Source organism: Varanus komodoensis, unplaced genomic scaffold (assembly GCF_004798865.1).
Source record: "Varanus komodoensis strain SLA01 unplaced genomic scaffold, ASM479886v1 scaffold78, whole genome shotgun sequence".
NCBI lineage: Eukaryota > Metazoa > Chordata > Lepidosauria > Squamata > Varanidae > Varanus > Varanus komodoensis.
In genome coordinates this window covers 1,088,281-1,113,456 of record NW_025336455.1, presented here as the reverse complement: position 1 = coordinate 1,113,456, position 25,176 = coordinate 1,088,281, and the positions used below count along the sequence as shown (strand labels likewise).

Sequence of the window (25,176 nt, the reverse complement as noted above, 5' to 3'; positions counted from 1 at the left end):
GAAAGCAAAGCCACTTCTGGCTTCGAAGCAGAGCTGGAGAAAAGTGAGGGAGGGGCTGTTTTTCCAAGCTGGTGCTTCCTTTGTGACTTTGGGGTTGGTTCCTACAGGATGCTTTGGCTGTACGCAAATGTCGTGACAAGCGACCCTGTGTGTATTTTCGAGATTTGTACACTGCGCTTTGATCGTACTTGTATCTGTGGTGTTTTCGTATCTTGCTTGTATTTTTGAGAAATTGTTATGAACTATCCTGGCAAATAGACGGGGAAGAAATGGAGGTAGTGACAGATTTTATTTTCCTGGGCTCCAAGATCACCGCAGATGGGGACTGCAGCCAAGAAATTAAAAGACACCTGCTCCTGGGGAGGAAAGCTATGGCAAGTCTAGACAGCATACTAAAAAGCAGAGACATCACCCTGCTGACAAAAGTGCGCATACTCAGAGCTATGGTTTTCCCAGTTGCAGTGTATGGCTGTGAAAGCTGGACCATAAGGAAGGCTGAGCACCGAAGGATTGAGGCCTTTGAATTGTGGTGCTGGAGGAGACTCCTGCGAGTCCCTTGGACCACAAGGCGATTAAACCAGTCAGTCCTAGAGGAGATCAACTGTGACTTCTCTTTAGAAGGCCAGGTCCTGAAGATGAAACTCAAATACTTTGGCCACCTAATGAGAAGGACTCCCTGGAGAAGAGCCTGATGCTGGGAACAATAGACGGCAAAAGAAGGAGGGACGGCAGAGGAGGAGGTGGCTGGATGGAGTCACTGAAGCAGCTGGTGTGAGCTTAGGTGGACTCCGGGGGATGGTGGAGGACAGGAAGGCCTGGAGGAATGTTGTCCATGGGGTCGCGATGGGTCGGGCACGACTTCGCGACTGAACCACGGCAGCAGCAGCAGTTCTAAACACACCTGGGGAAGAAACCCCGCACACATGCGCACCCCTGTGACGCAAGGGAATTGGGCCTCTCCCTGCCGGGGTCTGCCAGGCCAGCAGGAGACGGATGGAGCATGACCGAGAGCCCCGGGGCCGAGCGGTTTCCTGCTCGCTTCTGCAGGACAATGACTGCAAGAGGGCCGACTCCGGCCAGTCCGCACGACTCAGAGGGCTTCCGCTGGTGGACAAAGACCGGCCTCTGTACAATGCCAGGGCTGGGCTGGGAGACCTGATTCGTAATGCAGTGACTTAGGTGGGAAGCTTTTTCTGCACAGCTCAACATTTCTGCTCATTCGAAGCACATTCCAGCCATCAAAATCATGCCAGGACACCTCGTTTTTCTAACCCTAACCCTACTTGACTCATGTGCTAACAGAGAGGGCTCTGCGTGCCCGCTGTGGCATGCGTGCCATAGGTTCACAACCACTGATCTAATGTTTTTAGTCGCGAAGTTGTGTCCGACCCATCGCGACCCCCTGGACAACATTCCTCCAAGCCTTCCTGCCCTCCACCATCCCCCAGAGTCCACTCAAGCTCACGCCGACTGCTTCAGTGACTCCATCCAGCCACCTCATCCTCTGCCTCCCCTTCTTCTTTTTCCATCTATTGTTCCCAGCATTACAGAAAATAACTTAGGGTTGTTTAAATGACATCTACCTGTTTGTGACTGAAGCTGTTGTTTGCATCAAAATGTTTCATATTTTGGAATCTCTCCCTCTTTCCCTTTTCTCTCCTTCGCGCGTGCGCGCGCTCTCTCTCTCTCTCTCTCTCACACACACACACACACACACACACACACACACATTAAAAAGCTGGAGGTTTGCTCTTTTCCTCCTGTTTGGTCACAAATAATTAAGATACATTAATTATTTCCTAGCTTTTACAGAATAAAATAGGGATGCATTTCTGGTTTTGTTCTATTAGAAGCTGGAAATTTCTCTGCTCGTTATTGAATGGGGTTGCTCCATTCAATTAAATGGACATATTTTGCATTGTTCAGGCAGTGGGAGATTAGTAGAACATTTGGCTTTTATTATAAATGTTTTGGAATCAATGAGACAATACTGGACCTAATTATAGCCGTAAAAATCTATGCAGGGGCTGGTTAGAAAATCAGGAAGTCGGGATTCTTCCACGGCACCAGCTGCAGTGAAGGGAACGGCAGGAAGGCCGTGCATGGATTGTCAGAAGGGCCTGGCTGCGTGAATGTGTTGCATGCCTTGCGAGGAAACCGCATGGCGTGCGTGCAGTGTGGTGTATTTATGTGCAAAACCTAGATCCCCGCCCTTCCTGTTCGTGCGTTCGTGCGTGTGTTCGGCTTAGGGTGGCTTGCAGCCGTGAAATCAAAGGCATCGCTGCCGAGCAGGCCCAGCCAAAGAAGTCTCCCCAATTTCTGCTGAGCTGTGCAGTTTCCCCTGTGCAAGCGTGGCCGTGTGCTCCGTGTCAGGGCGGTATGGGGTTCAAAGGGCGCTCAATGGCTCACTCCAGGGAAGGAGGGCGTTTTGGATGGTTTTCGGGTATTTCTCTCTTCCCCCGGTTGTGAATATTTACGGCTTTTTGAAGACTGTTCCAGGCCGGCCCATAAACAGCCCGGCATTTTGTGGCACATCCGTTACGGTACGCACTGTTGTTGCTTCGACTGAACTTTGTCGATGCGTGGAGTCTTCCCCTCAGTTACTTACCTGTTACTCCATTTATCCTGCACCCTTTTTCCTGGGAGCCCAGGGGGCCTTACGTAGCCCTCATCTCCATTTTAGCCTCCTAACGACCCTGTGAGGTAGGCTGGGCTGAGGGCGCTGGCTCGAAGCCTCCCGGTCAGCTCAGCGGCCGAGTGGCGACGTGGCTCTCCTGAGCCCCAGCACAGCGCCCCACCCCCCGCAGCACATGATTTCTTTCTCAGAGTTCTGCTCACCTTTGCAGCAGAACTCAAGGCAGCGTACCTACTTCTCCTCCGACTCAGCATCATCCTCACAACAGCCCTGTGAGGCGGGCTGGCTGTGAGTCTGGGACTGGCCCAGAGCCACCCAGTGGGCCCGTGGCTGAGCGGGGACGGAACCCGGATTGCCAGAGTCGCAGGGTTACGCGCTCTTACCCACTGCATCACTCCGGCTCTGCAAAAATGCATATTTTTGTTCAGTGTTCCAGCAGTGATGTGGGTCTCGGTGGTAGGACCGCAGAATGAGGCCCAGCCACCCATAGATGCGAGAGGCAGAGAGAGGACCTGGTGACCCTTTCCCAGCAGCCCGTGGGCCCATTACCAATGTGCAAGCTGATAAAGACGGTGCCATCTGCAAAAACCACTCGGGCGTTCGTCTGATGGGGGGCCGTGTCGTGCCTGCCCCTCAGGATGGGGAGAGCGGAAGGCGAACTCCCAGAGCCTCTGCCGCCGTGGCCAGCAGTCCGGAATGCCAGGAGCTGGAGCCCAGAACGCGGCGCTCCTCCTCTCCGTGCCCACCCTGGCAGAGCGCGGGCAGCAGGGCCTGGGGGGCTTCCCGGGAGGAGGCGCCGTCCCCGTCCCCGGGGGCCGAATTGCCCTGCACATAAACAGTCTGGTGGTCAAGAGCACGGAGCCAGGAACCGCAGCCTAATGACCCCACTGGCCGTGGGCGTTCGAGGGTAATGAGAGGGGCCGGTCAGGAAGGGCTGGGTTTAAATGGCCCCTTGTCTGCAGGCAGCTGTAATTTAAAACCGTGAGATCAAAGCACCCCGGGGAGAAGGGAACTGGAGACAGACTAATGGGAGGGTAAACTGGGCAAGCTGGTGATTAAGGTGTGTAGCGGGGGGGAGCTTTCCGCTGCAGGCAACCCTCCGCCTTCTTGGTACGGTCTCAGGGCTTTCCATGCTTCAGCTGGCCCAAAACTGGATCGGGTGGCTCGGCTTTCCCCAGAGTATTAAGCCCAAGAGCACCTCGCTGGGGAAGGAGACTCTTTCACGTGCTGTTTTTCCCGCACGGAATCGCCCCTGGACAGTGCGGCTGTGCGTAAAGGCTTCCACACGTAAGGGCTTGCTGGCTTCCCTGCAAGAAACACGTGGGCCTCATCTCGGCCGCGTTTTAGCTGCGTGGGTTGTAAACACGCCAGGCCCTGCCTGGTTCTGCCCCGGCTGGACAGCCTGCCAAAGTGTGAGCACAGGCCGGGCAGATACTCGCGGTGCTTGTGCGAATGGCCGGGGCAGAGGCAACTCGGGGTGTGGAGAGAGTGTGTGCATGAGAGGATAAGGGGGTGTCTTTCTTTCTGTGGGGTGAGTGGGGGGGTTCCTTGGCACCGAAGTCGTGAGCGTTCACGGCGTCCGGCATGCCCCCCCCCCGCCTCGCCAGCCCTTCTGTGGCAGCTGCTTGTCGAATCACCAAATGCACCAAGAAAGCTGCTGCCCCGGATTCCTCTTGATGTGAGGAAGGCCTTGAACGCAAATGGGAAGACTCGGCCCGTGACAACGCGCAAGAGGGTTTGGGCATCGGACTTCGGCACTAGAGCGGGTGCTCAGCAAGCGTGCTTTGGATCCTTCCGGAGCTGATGGGACGATGTGGGACGACGGGAGACCTCTGCCGTTTGCTCCGTTCGTTGTGCTCTTGGGCCCGGTGTTACCACAGCTCAGGATCCTGCCCTCTGTAGGGGCAATGCAAACAGACCACGTGGATAAACTGCACCGGGCAGCCCCTCCTTATGGACGAGGACCCTGCACAATACAAAAAAGCAGCCCTGAAGGAGCCAAGAGGTTCCTCCACTGCAGCACTGGAAGTCACCGGTGTTTAATCTGACCCACGACTCTGGTGGGACGGGCTCTGGAAACTCACAGCAGGCTCCGGAAATTTCTCAAAATACACTGAAAGCTACTTATGGCAGGGAGGAAAAGGAAGCGACTCTCCTTGGGGGTGTGAGTGGCGCGGCTTGTGGTGCCTTTGCCCTACCGGTCCGGGCCGGGCGAGGCTGGCTGCGCTCTCCTCGGCGCTCTTCCGCTCGTCCGGGGCAAAGAGCCCCCCACCTTGCTGAGCCGCTGCTCCAGCCCCCGCCTCACTCCCTGCGCTGCCTGCGTGTGGGATCGGTTTCCAAAGGCCGCCCAGAATAAGGCCTGGGAAACGGCCCGTGGGGTGTCTCCTTCGCTTGTGGCCGGAGAGGAGAAGCGCGAGGGAGGGGGGTCCCCGAGAGGCGCTCAGCCCCCAGGCAGGGAGGCCGAATGCAGCCTGGGGCGAGCGTGAGGCCAGTGGCAGGGGGCCAACCAGCACAGGGCCGTGCGGGGCGGCTGAGCCGTGTGTTTCCGCTGGGGGACGCCTGTCAGGTCACGGCCCCAGGCCCCTCCGCTTCGTCTTAGGAAGGCTGCCTCCCCCAACCTGGTGCCCTCAGGAAGTGCCGGTGCTGCCTCTGACAGGGCGCTTTGGGGCACCCACTGTTCGGGTGGCCACCAGTCGGAGAGGACTCTACCACACGTAACTCTAACGGCACTCGGGCTGTACGCCTAGGGACTTGTGCTTGTCGTTCTGAGGCTTCACGCAGCGCTGCCCTTTTCAAGGCACTTACATGTTTTCCTGCCGCTGCTGATGGTGAGGGTGAAACTTGGTCATATGTGTGTGTGTGTGTGCGCGCGCGCGCTAAGCGCAGTGACGCACCCAGAGGAATTTTGCGCTATTAGGCGCTGCCTTCACAAGGCAGCTGTGTGCAGGGACATGTTCAGCTCCCTGTGCCTGCCAGTTGTTCCCGTGCCGCCCCGTCGTGCCCTTTTCCCACACCCTGCCCCGATGGGGGATTTATCCTAGCAAGGGAAGCCCCTCCCTCCACCGAGTGCAGGTGGATGACAGCCAGGTGCGTCCTGACAACACCCTGGCATTACCCAGTGGAGGCGGCTCAGTAAAGGGGGGGTGGGACTGGGGCGCATTGGGGGAACTGGGAAGGAAGAGTGCTTTGCCACCGGACTGGCAGGTCCTGCAGCTGTGGGGGGCACTCGCTGGCCAGACAGACCAGAGTCTGCTTTTCGAGGAATATGTGCCCCATGGTTGGCTGGGAGACCAGTGTGGCCAAAGCCAAGGCTGGACACGCAGGCGTGACCCATCCCCGAAATCCTCCTGGGCCTCTTCTTGATGTGCAGGGACATGGCAGGTGCATCCTGCTCTCCTCAGTGCATTTCCATGCTGGAGGCAGCGGCACCTGTTGAATTCTGTTGTCCAAATCCTAGGAAACCTGACAGCTACCCAGGTCAAGTGAGGTAGGGGAATAGAAATTATATTTATTGACTTGAAAACGTTATTAGGCTGCTCTCAAGGGCAAAACACTGTGAAGCAGAACTGTATGTAGACCACAAATAATACACTGTGCGTGTCGAGATGGTGAGTACAATAGAGCCCAACAGTGGTTTTTAAATTCAGGATTAATTAATTCCATGCAAATACCGCTCTGGGAATTACATGAATTGGCTCTGAATATCTAACCAGATGGTGGTGCAGAATACAAGATTATGAAGTGTTCTGCGTGATGTTGAAAGAATCCAGCCTGTGGCCGGTTGCCGTTGGCAGCATTAAAGGAAGGAGAAATGACCGAGCCAACTGGACGATTCCCGTGGAGCCCATGTGGCACAGCATCTTGAGGGTTGGACTCTTGGGAAATCTAAGTTCTAGTTCCCGCTGAGCCACAAAGCTCACTGGTAACTCTGGGCTGGTGGCTGATTCTCAACCCGACCAACTTCGCGAGGTTGTTGTGTGGATAAAAGGGAGAGGAGAGCGATGGACGCTTCCTTGCATTCCTTTCCAGAGCCAAAAGGCGAGGTTTAAATGTAATAAGAAACTCATAAAAATAAAGTTCTAGACATGCTGGGGCAGGGTGCTGTCTAGCTAGCATAATCCTTCGAAATCTTGGAACAGCTATGCACATGTTCACCTCTCTCTGCTTCTTTCTGCAGTGGACATCAGGGAAATTAAGGAGATCCGGGCAGGAAAAAATTCCCGGGATTTCGAACGATACCCCGAAGAAGCCCGGAAACTGGACTCTGCGTTGTGTTTTGTCATCTTATATGGGATGGACTTCAGGCTGAAGACGTTGAGTGTTGCTGGTCAGTGAAGGGTGATAGGAATAATGTTAAGCTCCTAGTGTATTTTCCTTTGGAGGGGAGATGTTGGCCGACTTTTCAGTGGGTTTGTCTTGTTAAAGTGAAGGCTCAGATCCACTGAGGGATGACGGTGAAACCCCGGAATCGGAGGCACCCTCTCGCACATGCGAGTCCCCGTCAGTACCATCGGTTACGTGCATGAGAGGGGTTGCCCCTTAGCACTGTGGAAGACGACGGAGTGCATCCGTGCAGTCTTTGTGGTGCGACTCACAGAATGGCTAGAATACTGTGATTAGGGACACGAACAAGTTGCAACTTTTGCAGATCTAATCTCTGCTTTCAGTTAAGCAAACCGAGACCGTCTGTGGTTACCCTCCAGCTCAAATTTCCGTCAGGGCTGATTGCATCTCTGAACACGAGGCTGATGTTGCCTTCTCAGAGAAGTGCCCAGCTTGCTGTTGGCTGCGGGAGCGGCCAGCTGCAGCAGCCGATGTCCGGAAGGAGACCATCCCGGCATGCCTGGTTGCCCCCCTCTTTTTAATTATCGTGTTAGCCATGTGCCCCTTGCTTTTCCCAGCTCAAGTTTTATTCCAGCGTTTCAGTATTTTGGAAACATTGATGAGTCGATGCTATTGACTTTAATTTGGATTGCTGGGACGCTACTTCCCAACTTCTGCTTGCAGTTCAGGCTGATGCTAACAAAACAGCTCCTTCCAGCCAGTTCCCCACGACGAGAATAAAAGAGACTGACCTGTAAATGGGAAGTCCCTTATTTGAATCTCACGTCTGCCCACAACTCACTCACAAAATGGGTAACCTCCACTCAAGCTTAAATATGTCTTGGGTGTGGATATCACTGAACCGTGGGCTGTTTGTTGTGCTAAGCCAGCAGCGCCAACTAACCATGGTCTTTAACCATGAGCAACCCATGAAGAGAACCCATGGGTTGTTGTCGGGTTGTAAACCATCACTTATTTGTTGTTAACAAACCATGGTTAGTTAGCATGGCTTGGTTTACCTACGTTTCAGTGGCAACACGTACACATCCTAGAGGATGGACTGGGTAGTTGTTTTCTTTTGCTCTTAGCCACTCTCATGACCTCTCCAGCAGCAAAAGGGGAGCTGATATTGCTAATAAGAGTTCGAATGAATTCATGCACGAGAATAGTCTGGACAGTTGAAGGTACTATAAAATGTTAAGTATTTTATGGCCTTTTTGAAAGTAGATGCAGGTTTACTTCACCATAATTATGTAAAGCGCTCCGATTCCTTGGGGAGTTAGCTCTTAGAGCCTGCTTTATTAGCCACTGAAGTGGGCCTCTGCCACATTCCAATTTCAGGCAGTGCCCCCAAACGTTTCAGGCATTTGCTCGCAATCTCAAGGTAAGCCTGAATTGTGCTGGTGCAGTTTGGGAGAGCAGCTGCATAATCTATTAAACCGTCCTTTGTGTGCTGGCACGGGGCACAGTGTGAGAAAACCACCTGGGAGGGGGCACAGCAGCCATTCATCAGGGGAGACCACGATGCAGAGAGGACCAGGAAGGCTGCAAAACGCTTCCTGGCTGCCCTTCCAGACGCTCTGCTGCAACGAAGACCTTTTGCTGTGTCATTCGCGTTCCATCAAGGCAATGCGCCCCATCGGCTTGCTTTTGCTGATTCGTCTAACTTGCATTTAATCTCAAAGTTTGTTTTCGAGCTTGGAGTTCTTGCTGTGCCTTGGTGTGATTCTAATTCTGAAACCTGCAGGGTGATAATGTCTGTGTGTTTTGTCTCGCCCTGGCCCCCGGCCAACACAAACAAAGCCGCCAAGACTCACAGAACACGGAGGCGTGCGGCGCACCTTCCTTCCGTGTTGTCTAGGCTGGTGCCGTGAGCACAGATGCAAATGGGCTGCCATTTTTCCCTGGAAAATATCTCTCTCCCTTTGTACACATTTATCCTCAAACTGATCTAAACATCATTTATATTTATATAATATTTGGATCTGGAGTGATGGAAGGTCTGTGCCAATGCAGAACTGTTGTATCAGCAGAAGTCATGCTATTTAATTCAGTTTATCCAAGTGACATATTTGTTATCTCATTTTCTGTGAATTTTTGTGCCCACTGCGATTCTAGTTGTCCTTGGAAAATACAGGCAACCCTTATCTGTAAAAAATAAAATAAAACGCTCCACTTTAACTGTTCTGAAGCAAAAGCCACCTAGAAGAACCCTGAACTTAAAATAAGGCTCCTGCACACCTTCTTAATCTAAGAAATAATGTTGAAATAATCTGTAAATCTCTCCAGAGATGCTATTTGAGTGAACCCCCTGACTGTTTGCATAAAAAATCTTTCTGTTGTCCCAAGAGCAAGTAACGCGGGAGAAATAAAAATGGTTGTGCTGAGGCTTAGAGGAAGTTCATCATGCTTCCTGGGCAGCATTTCTGCACAGAATCCAGATGTGGCTGCTTCAGTGCACAACTGGCCCATAATTTTCCCACCGCTTCCTCTATCATTTTTCGTCCAGCAGAAAACTGGTTAAGGAGGAAAAAGAGGGGCTAGTGGCTTGACATACTCCAACTGGGAGTGCTCAGAGGCTTCCAACAAGCCTTAGGTTCTATTCAGCCATATTTCTTCTCCTTCTCCCCAGCATGACACCCCTCCCCATGCAGAAGGGAATCAATTAAATTTGATTGAATTGCAAAAGGGAATCAATTGAATTTGGCTGCAGGGAATCCCCAGGTCAGCCTTCCCCTCCAGTTTCCTTGGCAGAGCCATCCCTGCTGTTTGGTAAGGAACACTAAGCTACAGGGGGATACAGTGGTCACCGTGGAGTCTTGCTAAACAGCTGCAGTGCTCCACGGGAGGAACTGGACCCCCTTCCCGAATTCCAGCCGAGCATCCACGGCTGGCAGGCCTTCCCTTGGGTCAAATATGACCAGCTCTTTCTTCCTTTTCCCGCCACGTCTGTTTGTTATGTTTTATTTCTCAGCCTTCTGCGAAGATGATGTCAGTCTCTGGGTGGCAGGTCTGAACTGGCTGGTGACGGACACGCAACGATCGCAGACGCCGCTCCTGATCGAAAGGTGCAGGGAGCTGGAGGAACTGTTCTGTGGGGGAGAGTAGGGTGCGGCTGCCTGGCCCCCAAAGAACGTTACGGGCCTAGCTTCACCTTGAATGCCACACCAAGTGAATAAAGAGTCCCTGTGTGCTTGTCCTATTGAATGAGCTCAGCTCAGCTCAGCTCAGCTCAGCTCGTTCTCCCACCTGTTCCCTTCAGTCTCCTGGATAAGACCACACCAACCATCTGCCCTGCTGCTCCTCATGCAGGAGAGGCTGGCTCAGGGCCCTCTTCTGCTCAGCCTTCCAGAGAGTCAGCAAGCCAGCACCTCCCCTTTGGGTAGAGGCATCCTGGGACGTTGGGAAAAGCGCCGTAGCTCAGCTGTGGGGAAAGAGCTGCAGTAGATGTTCCACAAAAAGCCCCTTTGTGGTCACTCTGTGTTCTCCCCCCTTCTAGCTGGGTCTTTGCTCTGATCCAGCAAGGCAGTTTATGTTCTGAAGGTCAGAAGGTGGGAGGCGTGGTGCCGGGACTCTTGTGGGAGAAGTGCGCTGAGCTCTGCCTTTGAACGAGGATCACACGTCCAGGTGACAGCTGTGACTCCAGCTACCCAGGAGGAGACCTGTGGGAGGCACTCGATAAACGCGCCAGCGGTTCTGTGCCTCAGTGGACCAAACGCTGATGCCCTCTCTCCCTCCTCTTTCCTCAGGTGGCTGAGAAAGCAGTTTGACTCGATGGACAGATCGCGGGAAGGGAGGTGAGTGGGGAGGGCGCCCCGCTTTTGAGGGACGTGAGGGCTGGCCTCCCTTCGGGGCGGCTGCTTCTGCGGGGCTCTCTCCCGCCTCCTGCACCCCCCCGTCTTGTTCACGTGCAGAGTGCCGCCCCTCGCAAGGCCGCAACCCGCCCTTCACAGCCCCTCTCCCCCTGTCCGTGGCCAGGGCTGCGTCACCGTGGGCAGGGGAGGTGGTGAGCCACACCGCACGGGGCGGGGGGTGGCTGGGGGAGGGAAGCGTGGCGCCCCCAGGCAGGGGGCGCCTGGCTGGCCACATAGCTGAGGTGCTGCCACGCGCCTGACGATGCCTTCTGCTGCCCCAGAGAGGGGGAGCGGGACGACCGGGTTCAGAAAAAAGGGGGTCAGACTGAATGGAGCCCATGACGCAAGGAGGGCATGCAGGTGTTCAGGGGGCAGCTGGACAGCCACCTGGCAGGGAGGGCCGAACCTGCAGCCCTGCACTGAGCTGGGGCTCGGACCCTCTGGCCCTTGTGCGGGTTCCAGGAAGGAGAAAAGGGGGGGCGTCACCTTGACCTCCCCTGCTGAACTCCACGGCCAAGCTCCTGTTCCTCTCTCGGTTCGTTCAGTGTGATTGCTCACTTGCTGGCTGGGAACTTGCTTGCTTGCTGGCTTGGTAGACCCCAAGCCGGCTGGGGCAGCCTGCCCTGCCCTGCCCTGCCCTGCCCTGCCCTGCCCTGCCCTGCCCTGCCCAGCTGGGAGTCCTGCAGCCGAATGGTGCTTTCTGCCCACACGGCTGCCGAGAGCCGTCAGCCTCCCTTGATGGTGCTGGGCATTCGCGTGGGCAGCTTGCAGGAAAGGACCAGACCATTTGTGGGAGAAGCAAGGGCCACCCGTGGCTGCAAACTGCCCTCGAGGCAGATTGCCTTTCACACAACCATAGACTGGCAGAGTTGGAGGGGCCATGAAGGCCATCTAGTCCAGCCCCCTGCTGTTGCAGGACTCCAAGTCATACCACCCCACTCAGAGGGCTGCCCAGTTTCTCCTTGAATGTCCCCAGTGTGGGGCAGTCCCCCACCTCTCCGGGCAGCTGGTCCCACTGTCTCATTGCTCTGACTGTGAGGAAGCATTTCCTGATGTCCAGCCTGAATCTGGGTTGTCGCAACTTGGACTGATTATTCCGTGTTCTGCACTCTGGCGTCAGCGAGAGGAGATCCTGCCCTTCCTCTTTGTGGCAGCCTTGGAGGTATTTTTAGAGGGATCCCATGTCCCCCCTCAGTCTTCCCTTCCAAGGCTGAACATGCCCAGTTCTCTCAGTCCCTCCCCACAGGGCAGTGTCTCCAAACCCTGCATCATTTCTGTCACCCTCCGCTGGACCCTTTCTAATTTAGCTGCATCTTCCTGAAATCTTGGTGCCCAGAACTGGACACGGTATTCCAGGTGAGGTCTGACCAGTGAGGAGTATAGGGGAACGACTGCTTCTCGAGATTTGGAAGCAGTCCTTCTGTAAATGCATCCCAAAATAGCATTTGCCCCTTTGGCGGCTGCAGCGCACTGTTGGCTTGTGTGTAGCCTCGCCAGTCAGAGGCATGTTTTGTGTACCAGTTGCTGTGGGCAAAGCTCCCAGGGCCTGGAGCCGCCGGACCTTCCTCTGGCCCAGTGGAGCGGTGGAGCCCCTCCTCGTTAGGAAGTCACTGTTGGTGGGGTTGCTCTCATTTTGTCCGGGGTGGGGGGGGGGGCTCACATGGTTTCTCCTGGGCAGAGCCCTTTTCTTGGTCTGGGCACGAAGCTCCGAGTCTCATGCTCTAAAACAAAGGGATTGCAAGAGGGCCAAAGGAGAGCCAGCAAAGAGCCGCGGCTCCCGGGCGAGGAGCGTCATGGAAAGGAGGCAGGAGAGGTGACCTCTCGCCCCCCTCGTAGGCCAACAGTGAGTAAACAGGATGCTGGAGAGGAAAGACTGGGGATCCGGGCAGGAAGAAGAGGGTGTGGAGGCAGGAAGGGATGCAAGGCTGAACTAGGAGAAAGTGGAGGCCCAACAGGGCTGTTTTTCGGGCTCCTCGGTCACCCAGAGCGCCACGTTCAGGCAGCAACGAGCCTCTTTGAGAACTTGCTAGAATCCACAGAGGGTGTTTTATCCGGCACTCATTTTATGTCCTGCGTGGCTCATTTGACGCTCACGGCAATCCCCCCCCCCCATTCGCTTAGTAAATTGTGCATCTTAATCCTGCGGGAATTCAGTACAGGCATGGCTCCCATAATTACAGCTGGATTACTTCATCAAAACACCTCTTGTGTCCCTCTTTCTTTAGTCCCAGTGGAATTATTTGATAAAGGGTTCTCAGCTCTCTTGAGAATTGTTTTAATGCTTTAATCCAATTAGTGTCTCGAAAGAGGCTTAATATCACTAATGTTATTTTATACATGATTCGAATATGACGATGTATGATGTCCCAAACTGGAATTTTCAGCAGCTTCTGGGAATATTCTGTGGCAACCATATTTAATCTTATAAGTTCTAGTAAAACTTGTTTTAATCATGTCTCCTAAACACTTTTGCAATGTCATCGAACTGGCATGCCAAGCAGCTGAGGCTTTTTCATCACTCTTGCCCACCATTGTTGTGGCTTTGCAAATTAACCCTTGAAACAACCCAGAGGTCACCATTTGACTGGGTTTGCACATCACAACAACCTAGAATTCAACAAGCCCTGGATTACCTAACCATGGGTTACTCTTACATGTGAACCAGGCCTTCTGGTAAATATGTTGATCAGTCTGGAATTACTTTCATGGGGACACACCAAGAGTACAGCATGGATTTGGTAACACAGAAAACAATAATATCCCAACTCAGGCCCTGCCCTGGTCTGTCTAGGCCAGGTTTGTCTGGCCGAAATGAAGGGACCCTCCTGGGATTCTTCTAACCCTACTCAAAGATACAGCATGAAAGGCAGATGTTTCTGTGGCATGTTCTGTCCCCCAGATTATCAGCAGTGGTCCTCTTCCTCTGCCAGGGTGTATGTGATTTAGGGAACCCTCTGCCTTAAGGATGCTGGCGCTTCCTTGTTTCAGAAGTGTCCCTTCCAACGCCTGGAAGGACAAGGGCCATGTCCTGTGGCCCTTCGGAGCAGCCTACCGAGCTGGGGAAAGCTGACCTCGTGCCTAGTTGCTGGGATTCGTGGAAAGAATCCTCGCTGAGGTCCAGCACCTTGGCCTGTGCAGCAAGGCATGCCCCTGTTCTGCAGCCAGAGCGCTGCATGCAGAGTCCTTCCGTTTGTTCAGATGTTTTTGTTCGCTCTTGAGTGCCAATTCACTGCGATGCTTGCAATGCAGCAGAATAAAATCAAGCAAACTGTTAACAACAGGAAAAGAACGACTGGAAGTGCAGTAGCTTAAAAGAAAGCTCTACATGCAGGGAGAACGAGGCGGTTTTCTCCTGGCACAGGGAAAACGATGGATCGTCAGGAGACTTGTCCAGGCCAGAGTCCCTTTTCCACGTTTGCACTGACAACTTCTCCTGCTTTTCCAGCAATGGGGAGCGCGAGGGTCTTCCCAGGGGATCGTGCCCCTGTGCCAGCCGCTGAGTGAAGCTGGGGGCTGAACGGCCGCGTGCCCCCGGAGCTTGGAGCCCCCAGGCCACTGCTCAGCCGGACGGGCATCTGCCCCTCGCAAGCGGATTCGCCTGCTCATGCCTCCCCCACCCAGCCATGGCGAGAGGCATGGGATAAATCGGCTAATGAATCACAGGACAACCAACCCCGCCTTTCCTCCAAGGTGGTCTGGCAGTGCGCAGGTGGCTCCTCTCCCCATTTCATTCTCACAACCACCCTGCGAGGTAGGCTAGGGTGAGGGAGCGTAAGGGGCCGCTGGCCACCCAGGGAGCCACGTGTCCGGGGGTGGGGGTGTCTCCCGTCCAGGCTCTCCCTGGCCCAGAACTGGAGCGCCAGCTCTTCTGGCGGCTCTGGAAACCCGGACGACCCGCCTGGGCCCGGGGCCCTCCCAACCCACCCAGCCACGCACGGCTGCTCTTCTCAGCTCCACTTCCGAACTGAAAGGCCTGCCCCCGCACGGGGCTCCCCCTGCCCCCCCGCTGCCCCTGTTGCCCTTTGCTTCTTGCGTGGACCCTGGGATAGCCAAGCATATTCCGCCCTCTTCGCTCCAGGGGCACATCTGGAGGGGGAGCGGAGGGTCCGTGGGGACAAGGGAAGAGGGTGCTGCCCGGGTTGATGTTTCAGCCCTTCCTGCAAGCTTCCCCTGCCCATTGAAGCGGGGCGGGGGAATCCAGCGGGCGCCCACCTCCCCCTTCCTCGGAGACTTCCCCTAACAAACTCCCAGGCCTGTCCGGCCCGGAGCAGCTGCCTTAAATTAGCCGAGGGTGGGGTCGCGGGGGGAGCTGCAAGGGAGGCCTCCCCCTGCAGCCCTCTGCCGTCCGCAGGAGGGAAGCGCAAGCGCGCCGGCCGGGGCGGGCTGCCAGTTAGCGGATCGCTTGGTTCCCGCAGAGGTGGGTCTGGTGAGAGGGGCCGTGCGCCCTGCGCTGGACGGAGTGAGCAGCCTCTTTGGCTCTGCACAGGCTTCTGGGCACCCAGTGCCGCAGCCCGGAAGCCCCCCGGGGCCCAGAACAGTGCCCGCAATCGGAGGGGGTTTGCCGGTTCGCTCGCGTGCCCCGTGGTTCAAACTGAGTTTTGACCCTAGTCCTTGGCACCCGAGCCTTCTCAGGAACGTCATGCATGCGTGTTGAGTGGATGGAGAAATGTGGAAGGCGAGCGGCCTGCTTGGGGTGTAGCCAGGGCCCTTGCAGGGCTGTCCCAATGGAAAAGGCTTTGAAAGGACTTAGGTGATCATCTTAAGAATGATGCTCCCATTGAAGGCTTGAGTGTGGAGCTGGTCTATACAGCTCTGACTTTCGGAAGGGCTCTGGGGCCGTAATGGGGTGATTAGGGGCCTGTGACACAAGCATCGTTTCTGTCCCAGCAACGGATGAAATTCTTCTTTCATCATTGGCAGTGGCAGGAATGCGCTGGCACACTCCCGCACGGCCGGCTCCGTTTCACCTTCCCTCCTCTCTCTCTCTCTCTCGCAGCATAACCCCCAAGGATCTGAAGGCCATGTTGCCCCAGGTCAACTACAGAGTGCCTAACATGAGGTTCCTGAGGGACAAACTGCTGGTAAGGGGCCAGCCGCTTCCCACGTTGAATCGGCCTGCTTTGCCCACGGGGGGCGCGGAAGTCGGGCACCAGCTTCACGGGGTCCCCGGAGAGAAAGAGGCCGCCGGGCCGTTGCCCTGCTGCATGGGCCAGCCATGTGCCTGCAAGCGTCGCCTCGCTCCCCTCGCCAGACAGGTGGCCGTGCTGTGGGGACCCGTGTGGCACGGCTCTGCGGGCAGTCGCAGCAGCCCTCTGCCTGGGCACGGACGGTGCTCGGGTGGTCGCCCCCTCCCCAAACGCCAAGCCGCCTGGGCCCAGCGGGCGCGACGCAGTGAAGCAGGTGGCTGAGGGTGCTGTGCGGGAATGGTTCCCAGCGCGGCTCCGTCAGGCGCGCAGCCGTGTCCGGCAGCATCGTGCCGGGCCTTCGCCACAAGAGGGGCTGCCGGAGTGGGTTGCAGAATCTGCCGGGAGCCCACAAGGGGAGGCTGTGATGCAGCGGCCATGCGTGTCGAAGGGCTGGGATTGGATGTCCTCCACGCCTTTGGGCATCCCTCTCCCCTCTCCATAAGACACCGTGGCGAGGAATTCCTGTCCTAAGGCAAAACACTTGCCTTGAGCGGGCACGTGAGACCCGCGTGCTTCGCAAAATTCTTTTTGCCTGGGGAGGGGGGTGACCATGAGGCCGATATAAGGATCACCTGCACTTTGCAAGGTGCCACGAAACCCTGGCAGGGGTTGTGGCGCCCTCGGCCCCCCGCACTGATGCCGTGCGTAGCCCTGTCCCGGCCCCTGACCTGGGCTCGCCCAGACGGCCGATGGGGCTCAGCCACCTGGCTCCCAGGGGCAGCTGCAGCTCTGTGCACTCGGCTCCCCCGTGCAGGTCCCCCAGAGGGGGGCCCTTGGCTTGTCGGCCTCGCTGCAGAGGCCCGGCCGGGGCCTTGCTCCCCCGCCTCGCGTGTCGAGCCTGCAGGGCCCCGTCTTGCCCTCTTCGAAGTGCGGGGAAGGCAGCTCTTAAGTGCTCTCCAGGCGAAAGGTTGCAGGCTCTGTCGCAGAATCTCCCGTTTAAAATGGAGGCAGTGGCTGTTTGTAGCAGGCTGCTGTGGCAGGCCCTGTGAGCCGCTGCCAGGCAGATCCGTGGGCTGATTCAACTTGGAATCCTGTCGCGGGATCACAGAAGAGTGGAGTTGGAAGGGGCCAACCCTCTGCTGTTGCAGGACGCCAAGTCGCACCACCCCACCCGGGTGGCTGTCCAGTTTCTTCTTGAATGCCACCCGTGTGGGAGAGCCCACCGCCTCTCCAGGCAATGACGGGTTTCCTGCAGACCGAGAAGCCCCAGTCCAAGAAAGCTGCATTAACTCCTTCCTTTTGCTCCTTTGTCTGAACAGGAGGTAGAAGTCCGCAGTGAAATTAACTTCAGCCACTTTGCTCACTTCTACAAAAACCTGATGTTTGATGCCCAGAAATCAGTAAGCATCTTGGAAGAGCTCTTGCAATGGACGGAACTGGTTTTTTAAAAGTGTATAACCTCTGATATTGGCCTTTTTGCTCCATGCTGCCGCTTTCTATGTGTTGTAATACCATATTTTTATTCTTTAGTGCAGCCCCCTGGGTGTACCTACTGGGCATTGGTGGGGGGGATCTGCCTTCTGGGAACCATCCAGTGCCAGCGCCCCACCTGTGTGTATCCAGAGTGTGCTTTGCAGAGCAGATTGGGGCGGGAGCGGCAGTTGCCCTTTATAGGGATTTTCTGGAGGTGCAGCGAAACGCAGGGTCCAGACGGGGCTGGGCGACTGAGGCATTGAGACGGGTTGCAGAAACAGCACGGCCCTCTTAGATCAGTGCCTGGCAGAGCTGCTGAAAGGGGAAATGGGTTAGGCCGCGCTGGCTGCCCTCTGCGAAGGGGCCTTTCCTCCGGGATCCTCCGAGAGAGGTGTCTGGGATGAGCTTGGCCCTGGAATCCTGTGCCCAGGCCACGCACTGGCACAGAACAGCTGCATTTGGCACCTCTGGGGGTCTTCTCGGTGGGCCGGTGTAAAAGTCCATTCCGGCGGCATTCATTGACTGGTCCTGGGGCGAGTCTGGACTGAGGCGGCACCCGAGCGATGCTCCTGACGGCTGTGTCACTCCTTTGCGTTTCAGATCATTGAGCAGCTGGAGTTGTCCTTTCCCCTGCGGTAAGTGCCAAAGGCCCCTTCCCTTTCCCCGAGTGGAAGAGGCTCTCCTGGAGACCGTTTCCTGCCTCTTTGTGTGGCTGTTCACACAGAGAGGGAAGCGGCTCAGGAAAGGCACTGGGAGTCCTGCGCGCTTGTGAGGGTTCCCAGGGGGGCGGCGGCAACCAAGTTCCCCACGAGCGGAAGATTTCCCTGGCCGGTTGGACCAGCGCAGGCCCAGCCCTCCTCCAGCAGGGGCCAGCCAGATGCCCGGGGGGTCCAGAAGCAGGGAAGGCAGGCGGTTGTCCCTCGGGGTCAGTCCGCCTCCGAAGGTAGAGGTTCTGCATGGGCGATAGGATAACCTTCCCTCCAGCCATAGAAACATGGAAACAGAGCAAGGGGCCTCCCGGGCCATCTAGTCTGACCCCGGCTCCAGCTGGCTCCGCTCACGACATGCCCGCCATGTGCACGTCCAGCCTGCCCTTGAAGCCATGCGCCTCCCCTCTTTCAGAACCCGCTGTGCTCAGTGCACACATCTGAGGGATGGTTCAAAGGACCTGTGTAGCTCTCGGCATCCCAGGTCCCAGCGCCCGTCTCCCCCAGCTCCAGCCCTCTCTTCGTAGCGGCAGCCGCAAACTGAACCGCATGTGGAGTCTCCCTGCGTGTATGAAATGCATGCAGCCTTTGTGACGCGTTTCTGTCTCTCCGACTGTCTCCTCAGAAACGTCGACCGGCCGGAGCTCTGCCAGATCACCCTGTATGACTTCCAGAAGTTCCTGCAATATGATCAGAAGGTATTTGCAGAGCGAGGAGGGCGATTTCGCAGAGGAGGACAGGAAGGCGGGTGCGCTGCAGAGCCCTGGGTTCAAATCCCTGCTTGGCCATGCAGCTCACTGGGAGACCCCGGCCGCCCCCCCCCCCCCCCCCCGAGGCTAGCCTGCTGTGCAGGATGGGATGCCAAGGGGGCGCCCCCTGAGCCCGCCTGGACATGTGGGGTCATGACGAAAGGGATCCGCCTGGGCTGCCAAGGGAGTTGCCCCCTCACGTCAGAGCAAGGCCGGAGCGGCACCTCTGCGTGGGAGGAGGGCTCTTGTGTCCCCCACAGTCTCCGCAGCCGAGGGCTGCCGGGCGCCTTCCTTGCAGCTGCCGCCCGCCCTTCCTTGCAGGAGCCGTGGGCCAGCGACATCGCCAGAGTCCACGAGTGCATGTGCAGCTACCTGCGGGACCCCTTCATCGACATGGCGGAGCCGTTCTTCCAGCTGGATGAGGTGGGGGCACTGTGCTCCCACACCCTCCCTGCTCTCCCGCTGTGGGGGTTGCGGGGGGACTCTTGCTTGTGCTTGCAGCCCCCTGAAAATCTGCTCGAGGGACTTGCAGACCCCTCTGGAGCAGCGTGGGGGGGGCTCGCAGAGGACGGTGGCCGGCAGGGCCTCTCCAGGCCCAGAGCTTTAAGAGACCCGGCAAGAGTCTTTTATTTCAGTGGCCGTGGAGGTTCACGTGACATGCTGGGCTCACTGTGGGTTATTCGTGGGTTACGCAATGGGTGTGTGAGGGTTGTTTAATCCCGACACAAGCCACGGTGGCTTGTTTGGACGGCACACCAGAGCCCCGTCAGGGGCTACTTATTCGTAAGGGTGGCCTGTATGCCTGCTTACCCTCAGTTAAATAACCCCCAGGGAGCCCGAGTACAGCCCCGCTCTCCTCCTTTGCTTCCGGGCGGGCAGCATTCAGAGATTTCTGTCTCTGCAGCTGGAGGCCCCCAAAAGCCTAGAGGAGGAGTAACCCTCGGGAGACCTCCGGCCCACGAGCGTGCAGGTCTCCGTGCTAAAGCCAGCTGCAACATCTGCATCGGCTTGGCACTTCCACACGGCCCCCGGACCCTCTGAGGTCTCCACATGCCCAGTCGCAGCGCCGTCGCCTGCCCGTGCCTGGCTTATCCCCCCCCGCACCCACCCCACTCCCTCCCTCTGACTGCTTTCTCTGCCCGTGTGCCCACACAGTTCCTGACATTCCTGTTCTCCAAAGAAAACATGGTCCTGGACGCCAAGCACGAGCGTGTGGTGCCGGATGAAATGAACCACCCCTTATCCCAGTACTGGATCTCCTCCTCTCACAACACGTAAGCGCTTCCCTGGCCGATCGCACCTGGCAGGCTGTGCGCAGCGCGGGGGGCAGGGGGCCGTCCGTGGCCATGCACAGGGCCCCTCCTGGCCGGGCCGCAGCTCCTGCCCCTCTTAGGCTCCCCACAGCCGCAAAGGTGGAACCGGAGTGTTGGCAGGAGGCCCCGCAGAGTCTCAAGTCTGGCAGGGATGCTCAGGAGACGTGGTCTGAGGGGCAGAGTTGTTGGGCCGGGAGGGAGGCAGGGTTGCCCGTGTCACGTGGGTTTCAGATAGGCCCCCTGGCCACCCATTTGGGGCATTGCCAAGCGGGCCTTGCAGGGTGTGAGAAGCCGCGCCCTGGCTGGCCCGGCCTCACCCCGCCTCGCTCCCTCTCCTCTCGAAGGTATCTCACGGGAGACCAGTTCTCCAGCGAGTCCTCCCTGGAAGCCTACGCCCGCTGCCTCCGGATGGGCTGCCGCTGCATCGAGCGTGAGTCTGGCTTTGGGGTCCTGGCGCCAAGAAGCCCGCAGAGCCTTCGGTTCTGGTTTGGGGGGACTGGTTTTCGCAGCCTGGTCTGGCCTGGGCTTTCTGGCCAGCACGGTCTTTTCGTTGCTAGCTACTCAGGAGCAAGTACAGTGGAGCTTAATTTTCACCAGGATTGTGGCCCAGAATCTCTTGAGGCTCGAGTAAGAGGAGCGAGAGACCTTCTTTTGCACGTGGGCAGAATTATTTGGCCAGTAAAAAGTTTTGAAAGGAGTCATCCTAGCTGGTTAAACAGCTCAGCCCGAGCTTAAAAGTTAATCCAGCGTGGAACCCTCTGTGCCCGCAGTGGACTGCTGGGATGGCCCGGATGACCTGCCGATCATCTACCACGGCCACACGCTCACCTCCAAAATCAAGTTCTTGGACGTGCTGCACACCATCAAGGAACACGCCTTCACCACCTCGGAGTAAGTCGTCCCCTCGCGGGTTGTGCGCCTCGCACGCGGCCGAGGCCTCGGCCTGGTGCCCCTCCTTCCCCTCCGCTCCTTCCTGGAGGGATCCCAGCATCCCGCTGGAACGCTTCCGGAAAACGGAGGGAGGAGAGCGCACGTGGCTGGGAGGGACAGATCGGAGGGTTCCCGCCGCAGTAGCGCCCTCCGGGAGGCATCCCGGGAGGCAGGTGGGAACTTTTCAGCGCCGCTCCGTAGGGTGCTGTGGGAATGAGACCCCTCCGTGAGGAATCGCACAGCCTGTTCCTCCGTGTTCCCTTCCCTCGCCCCACTGCGATGTTTTTATCTGGGGGGTGGAGAAAGGGGGCAAATGTGAAACGTGTGAAACTGCCTGATGTTTGTTTATTTTATTTTTATTATCCAGAGTTTTTATATGCCATCCCAATACTAAAAGTCTCTGGACGGCTTACAAAAAACAAAAACAAAGCAACCATATACAACAAACAACACAAAACACACTGCATCTGATAAATGATGATAAAAACAAGGATAAAACCAATTAACTGTTAAAATTGGGAAAATAAAAAAGTCTTCGCCTGACACTGAAAAGACTGAAGCAACGGCGCCAGGCGAAGCTCCCTGGGGAGCGTGTTCCACAGTCGGGGTGCCACCACCGAAGAGGCCCTTCTCCAGGCCGCTACCCTCCTAATTTCCTTCAAAGAGGGCTCCTGGAGAAGGCCCTCTGCCTCGGATCTCAAGGGGCGGGCTGGCATATAGGGAAGAAGGTGCTCCTTCAGGTATCCGGGACCCCGGCCATAGAAGGCCACAGGGCTATATGCTCGCAGGGGCAGAAAACTGTCTCCCGGCACTCCATAAGGCACCTGCCCGTGGACGGAAGGGTACCAGTGAGCAGGCAGGCCAAGGCAAGGAGCCTGAGGTGTGTCTGACTGAGGCCCCCTGCTGCTCTCCAGGTATCCCATCATCCTCTCCATCGAGGACCACTGCAGCATCGTCCAGCAGAGGAACATGGCCTCCCACTTCAAGAAGGTCTTTGGGGACATGCTTCTCACCAAGCCGGTGGACATCAATGCCGACCAGCTGCCTTCCCCAGCCCAGCTCAAGAAAAGAATCCTCATCAAGGTAAAGACAGAGCCTCTGGCCTGCCCCAGGGGGCGGGGGGGCTCGCCGTCCTGCAGCCCTTCTCTCTGACGCAAGGGACCCCTTAGCCACCCTGATTCCATGCGGTGGCGTACAGCAGCGGTTTTCGACCTTTCTGCACTTGGGGACCAGCAAAAGTAGGAAAAGTATTTTGGGGACCGCCGAGGCAGAAATAAAAAGCATTATATACGTAATATAGTGTTTTATGTATTCGTTTTTAAATATAGTACCAAAAAATGAAAGTTCTCTAAAATAACTGGAAAGTGAGCAGTAAAAATGCTAATAAAGGTATATAATTTTGAAATTAAATGTAGTCGAATACAAATGAAGTTTTTAGAGAGCAATATGTGATTCAAATAAGGCTACTGCAAAATCTGCTATTGCTTCTTTTCAGGAATACTTGATCAAAAATTTACAATAGCAAAATGCAAAACTGTTATAATTACAAGGCTATCCTCCTAGCAGATACAAATTCAAATACAATATTAACAGCAAAGCAATACAAAATCAAACAAAGCAATGCTCAGAATGTTAAATAATAAAATACAGCAGCCACCCACCCCCCCATTCAAACGCCCCCAACACACCAGCACAGTCTGGCTGAGAAATACTCTCAGCCCAACTTCACCTCAACATTTCCCTTCCCGGTAGAAAACTCAGCAGAAAAAGGAGAAGGGCCGGTCTCCGCACGAGGCTCCCAGCTGCCCCTTGTGGAGCTGCCTCTCCCTGCCCAGCTGCGGAAGAGGTGGGCAGTTAGCAGCGAGAGCCCAGCTAACCCCACAGCTTTTATTCAGCTGTTTATATAGTGCTTTTCCTTGCAAGAAGCCCAAGATGGCCACATAATTCTCCTCTTCCTTTCCATGTGATCTCCACAACAACCCTGTGAGGTCAGGTGGGGAGTCCCTGTCACCCACTGATCCTCTTGGCCGAGAGGGGACCGGATTTCCCGAGTCCTGGTCCTGCCCTCCAGCCGCTGCCCCACGCTGGCTGCTGCCCACATCCGGTTTTTCTGCCACCCCTTTGGCCTGTTCCTCGGATTCGTCTCCTTGGCACATTTGCATCGCCGTCCCCGCATCTAGCCGTGCCCCGTTGGCCGGGCGGTCTGGCCCCCCGGTCCCCTTGGACACAAATCTGCCATGAGGTGGCCCAGAGGAACGCACATCCTCGCTCGGCCGGGGCCTCTGAACTTGGCCAGCGCAGTTGGGAAGCAGTGACGCTCGGGCGCCGGGCGGGCCGGTCCCCTGCGTGCCACCTTCTCTTCCAATTGCAGCACAAGAAGCTGGTTGAAGGGAACCTGTACGAGGAGGTCTCCGTGGCCAGCTACTCCGAAAACGACATCAGCAACTCCATCAAGAACGGCATCCTGTACCTGGAAGACCCGATCGACCACGTGAGGCTCCCGCTCAGTCCTCTCGGGGCCTGGGTTCCTCAGCAGCCTGGCCGAACTCACGCATCACCCCGAGGCCGCGCAAAAGCCCCCTCATGAGTCGAGGCTCTGGCTTCTGCCTTGGGGGCCAGTCTTCACCCCCGTCTGCCGTCGTGTCCCCCCATTGTGGTAGCCTCTCACGCTTTGCTCCCCGGAGCAGCCGGCGCCGGGTGCAAGGGGAGGGACCGCCGGTCTCTGTGGGAGCCTGCCTGGTGGGGAAGCTCTCCGGGTGGGGAAGCCAAAGCACTTCCCCGAGTCGCCAGGCCTCGGAGCACGCGCCCTGCCGCTCAGCCCCCGCTCGCTTGGCTTTTAGAAGGGGCGTGAAGACGCTTCCTTCACATTTCCTCTTTAAAAATAGGGCGCTGCTTTGATGCTGTGCTGTTGCCAATGCCATCGTTTTTCTTGCTTTCAATTGTTGGACGCTGCCATCTTGACTTTTAGCGATCTGGCAGCACAGACTGCTCACGGCAGATAAATCACGGAACGTCGGGATGCCCCGGCAAGCTGGTGGCCCAGGCGTTTTGTGGACCCAGCTGCCGCTCTGAGGGTGACCGGCAGCCAGAGGGATTCTGCTCTTCCTTCTCGGCCGATTTGCCGCTTCCCCTTTATTTTGACCGGTGCCCCACAAGCCAAAGAGGCCACGTCCCTCTCACGCCACGTTCCTGTGACACGTCTTTCTCTTCGGCAGACCTGGAGTCCACACTATTTTGTTCTGACGAGCAACAAGATCTACTACTCTGAGGAAACATCCCGCTATCAATCTAACGAGGATGAGGAAGAGACAGAACAGAAAGAGGTGCTTTTTGGGTTGGCGGGGGGGGGGGGGAATTGCTGGGGTTCCTCACTGGAATCTTGCACGGGAAGCCGGGATGCTGCCACTCGTGTGGGATAGCACGGCAGTCAAATATTCCGTGGAATCACAGAGCGTGAAAGGGCTAGTGCCGGTTGCATTGCAGTCAGGAAAAAAGCACCCAAAACCAGCACATGGCCAATGCAAACCAGAGTGTGCCCGGGCGCAGAATTCCTGCTGCTGCATCCTGGATCCAGGGAAGCTTCCGGTTTGCCAGGCCTTGGTCCTTTGGCGTTTCTGGATCCTGGATCTTATCATGCAGCATTTGTGTAATATTCCTTGAGCTTCCAAAGAAAATGGCGAATACTTTTTCTCTGGAGTTTTTCTATTCTCCCGTTCCACCAGTCTGGCAAGTTTTTGGTTTAATTTATTTATGTACGACGTTTCTGTACAGGTTGGTCAAGGCATAGCAGTTCCGAGAACACAATAAGGAGCCCACGGGGGTTTTCCTTGTCGCAGGACTTGGGGCAGAGGCTGAGACCACACAGTTCCTCAGGGACAGATTTGTAGCAGAACCGTGACTTCCTGATCACGGTTCGATGCCACAGTCTTTCCCAGCAAAATTATTGCTGTAATGACTGTGATACTGCAGTGACTGGACTTTGCCTGTAGCAAAGCTCACTTAGCACCCGTGAGGATTATGATGGGTTATTTCTTAAAGGAAGATGCTTTGGCAGGTGCTGCAGGTG

The 25,176-nt window shown here is 56.3% G+C and overlaps 1 protein-coding gene across 2 annotated transcripts in view; it reads left to right on the top strand.

The window, feature by feature from the left end:
* The window catches only part of LOC123035300 (1-phosphatidylinositol 4,5-bisphosphate phosphodiesterase gamma-1-like), a 56,165-nt gene that overhangs the window by 11,803 nt on the left and 19,186 nt on the right, over positions 1–25,176 (top strand). For both annotated transcript variants that reach the window (XR_006416913.1, XM_044453331.1), the window contains exons 2-15: positions 6,813–6,962; positions 9,933–10,026; positions 10,708–10,755; positions 15,809–15,893; positions 17,258–17,338; positions 18,012–18,046; positions 18,744–18,816; positions 19,189–19,290; positions 20,023–20,141; positions 20,525–20,610; positions 20,951–21,071; positions 22,025–22,193; positions 23,482–23,601; positions 24,326–24,433. Coding sequence is in view for 1 of the 2 variants with exons in the window: in XM_044453331.1 (XP_044309266.1) it covers positions 6,813–6,962; positions 9,933–10,026; positions 10,708–10,755; positions 15,809–15,893; positions 17,258–17,338; positions 18,012–18,046; positions 18,744–18,816; positions 19,189–19,290; positions 20,023–20,141; positions 20,525–20,610; positions 20,951–21,071; positions 22,025–22,193; positions 23,482–23,601; positions 24,326–24,433 (1,391 nt within the window). In the remaining variant the exon portion in view is untranslated. The remainder of the gene's footprint in view (positions 1–6,812; positions 6,963–9,932; positions 10,027–10,707; positions 10,756–15,808; positions 15,894–17,257; positions 17,339–18,011; positions 18,047–18,743; positions 18,817–19,188; positions 19,291–20,022; positions 20,142–20,524; positions 20,611–20,950; positions 21,072–22,024; positions 22,194–23,481; positions 23,602–24,325; positions 24,434–25,176) is intronic.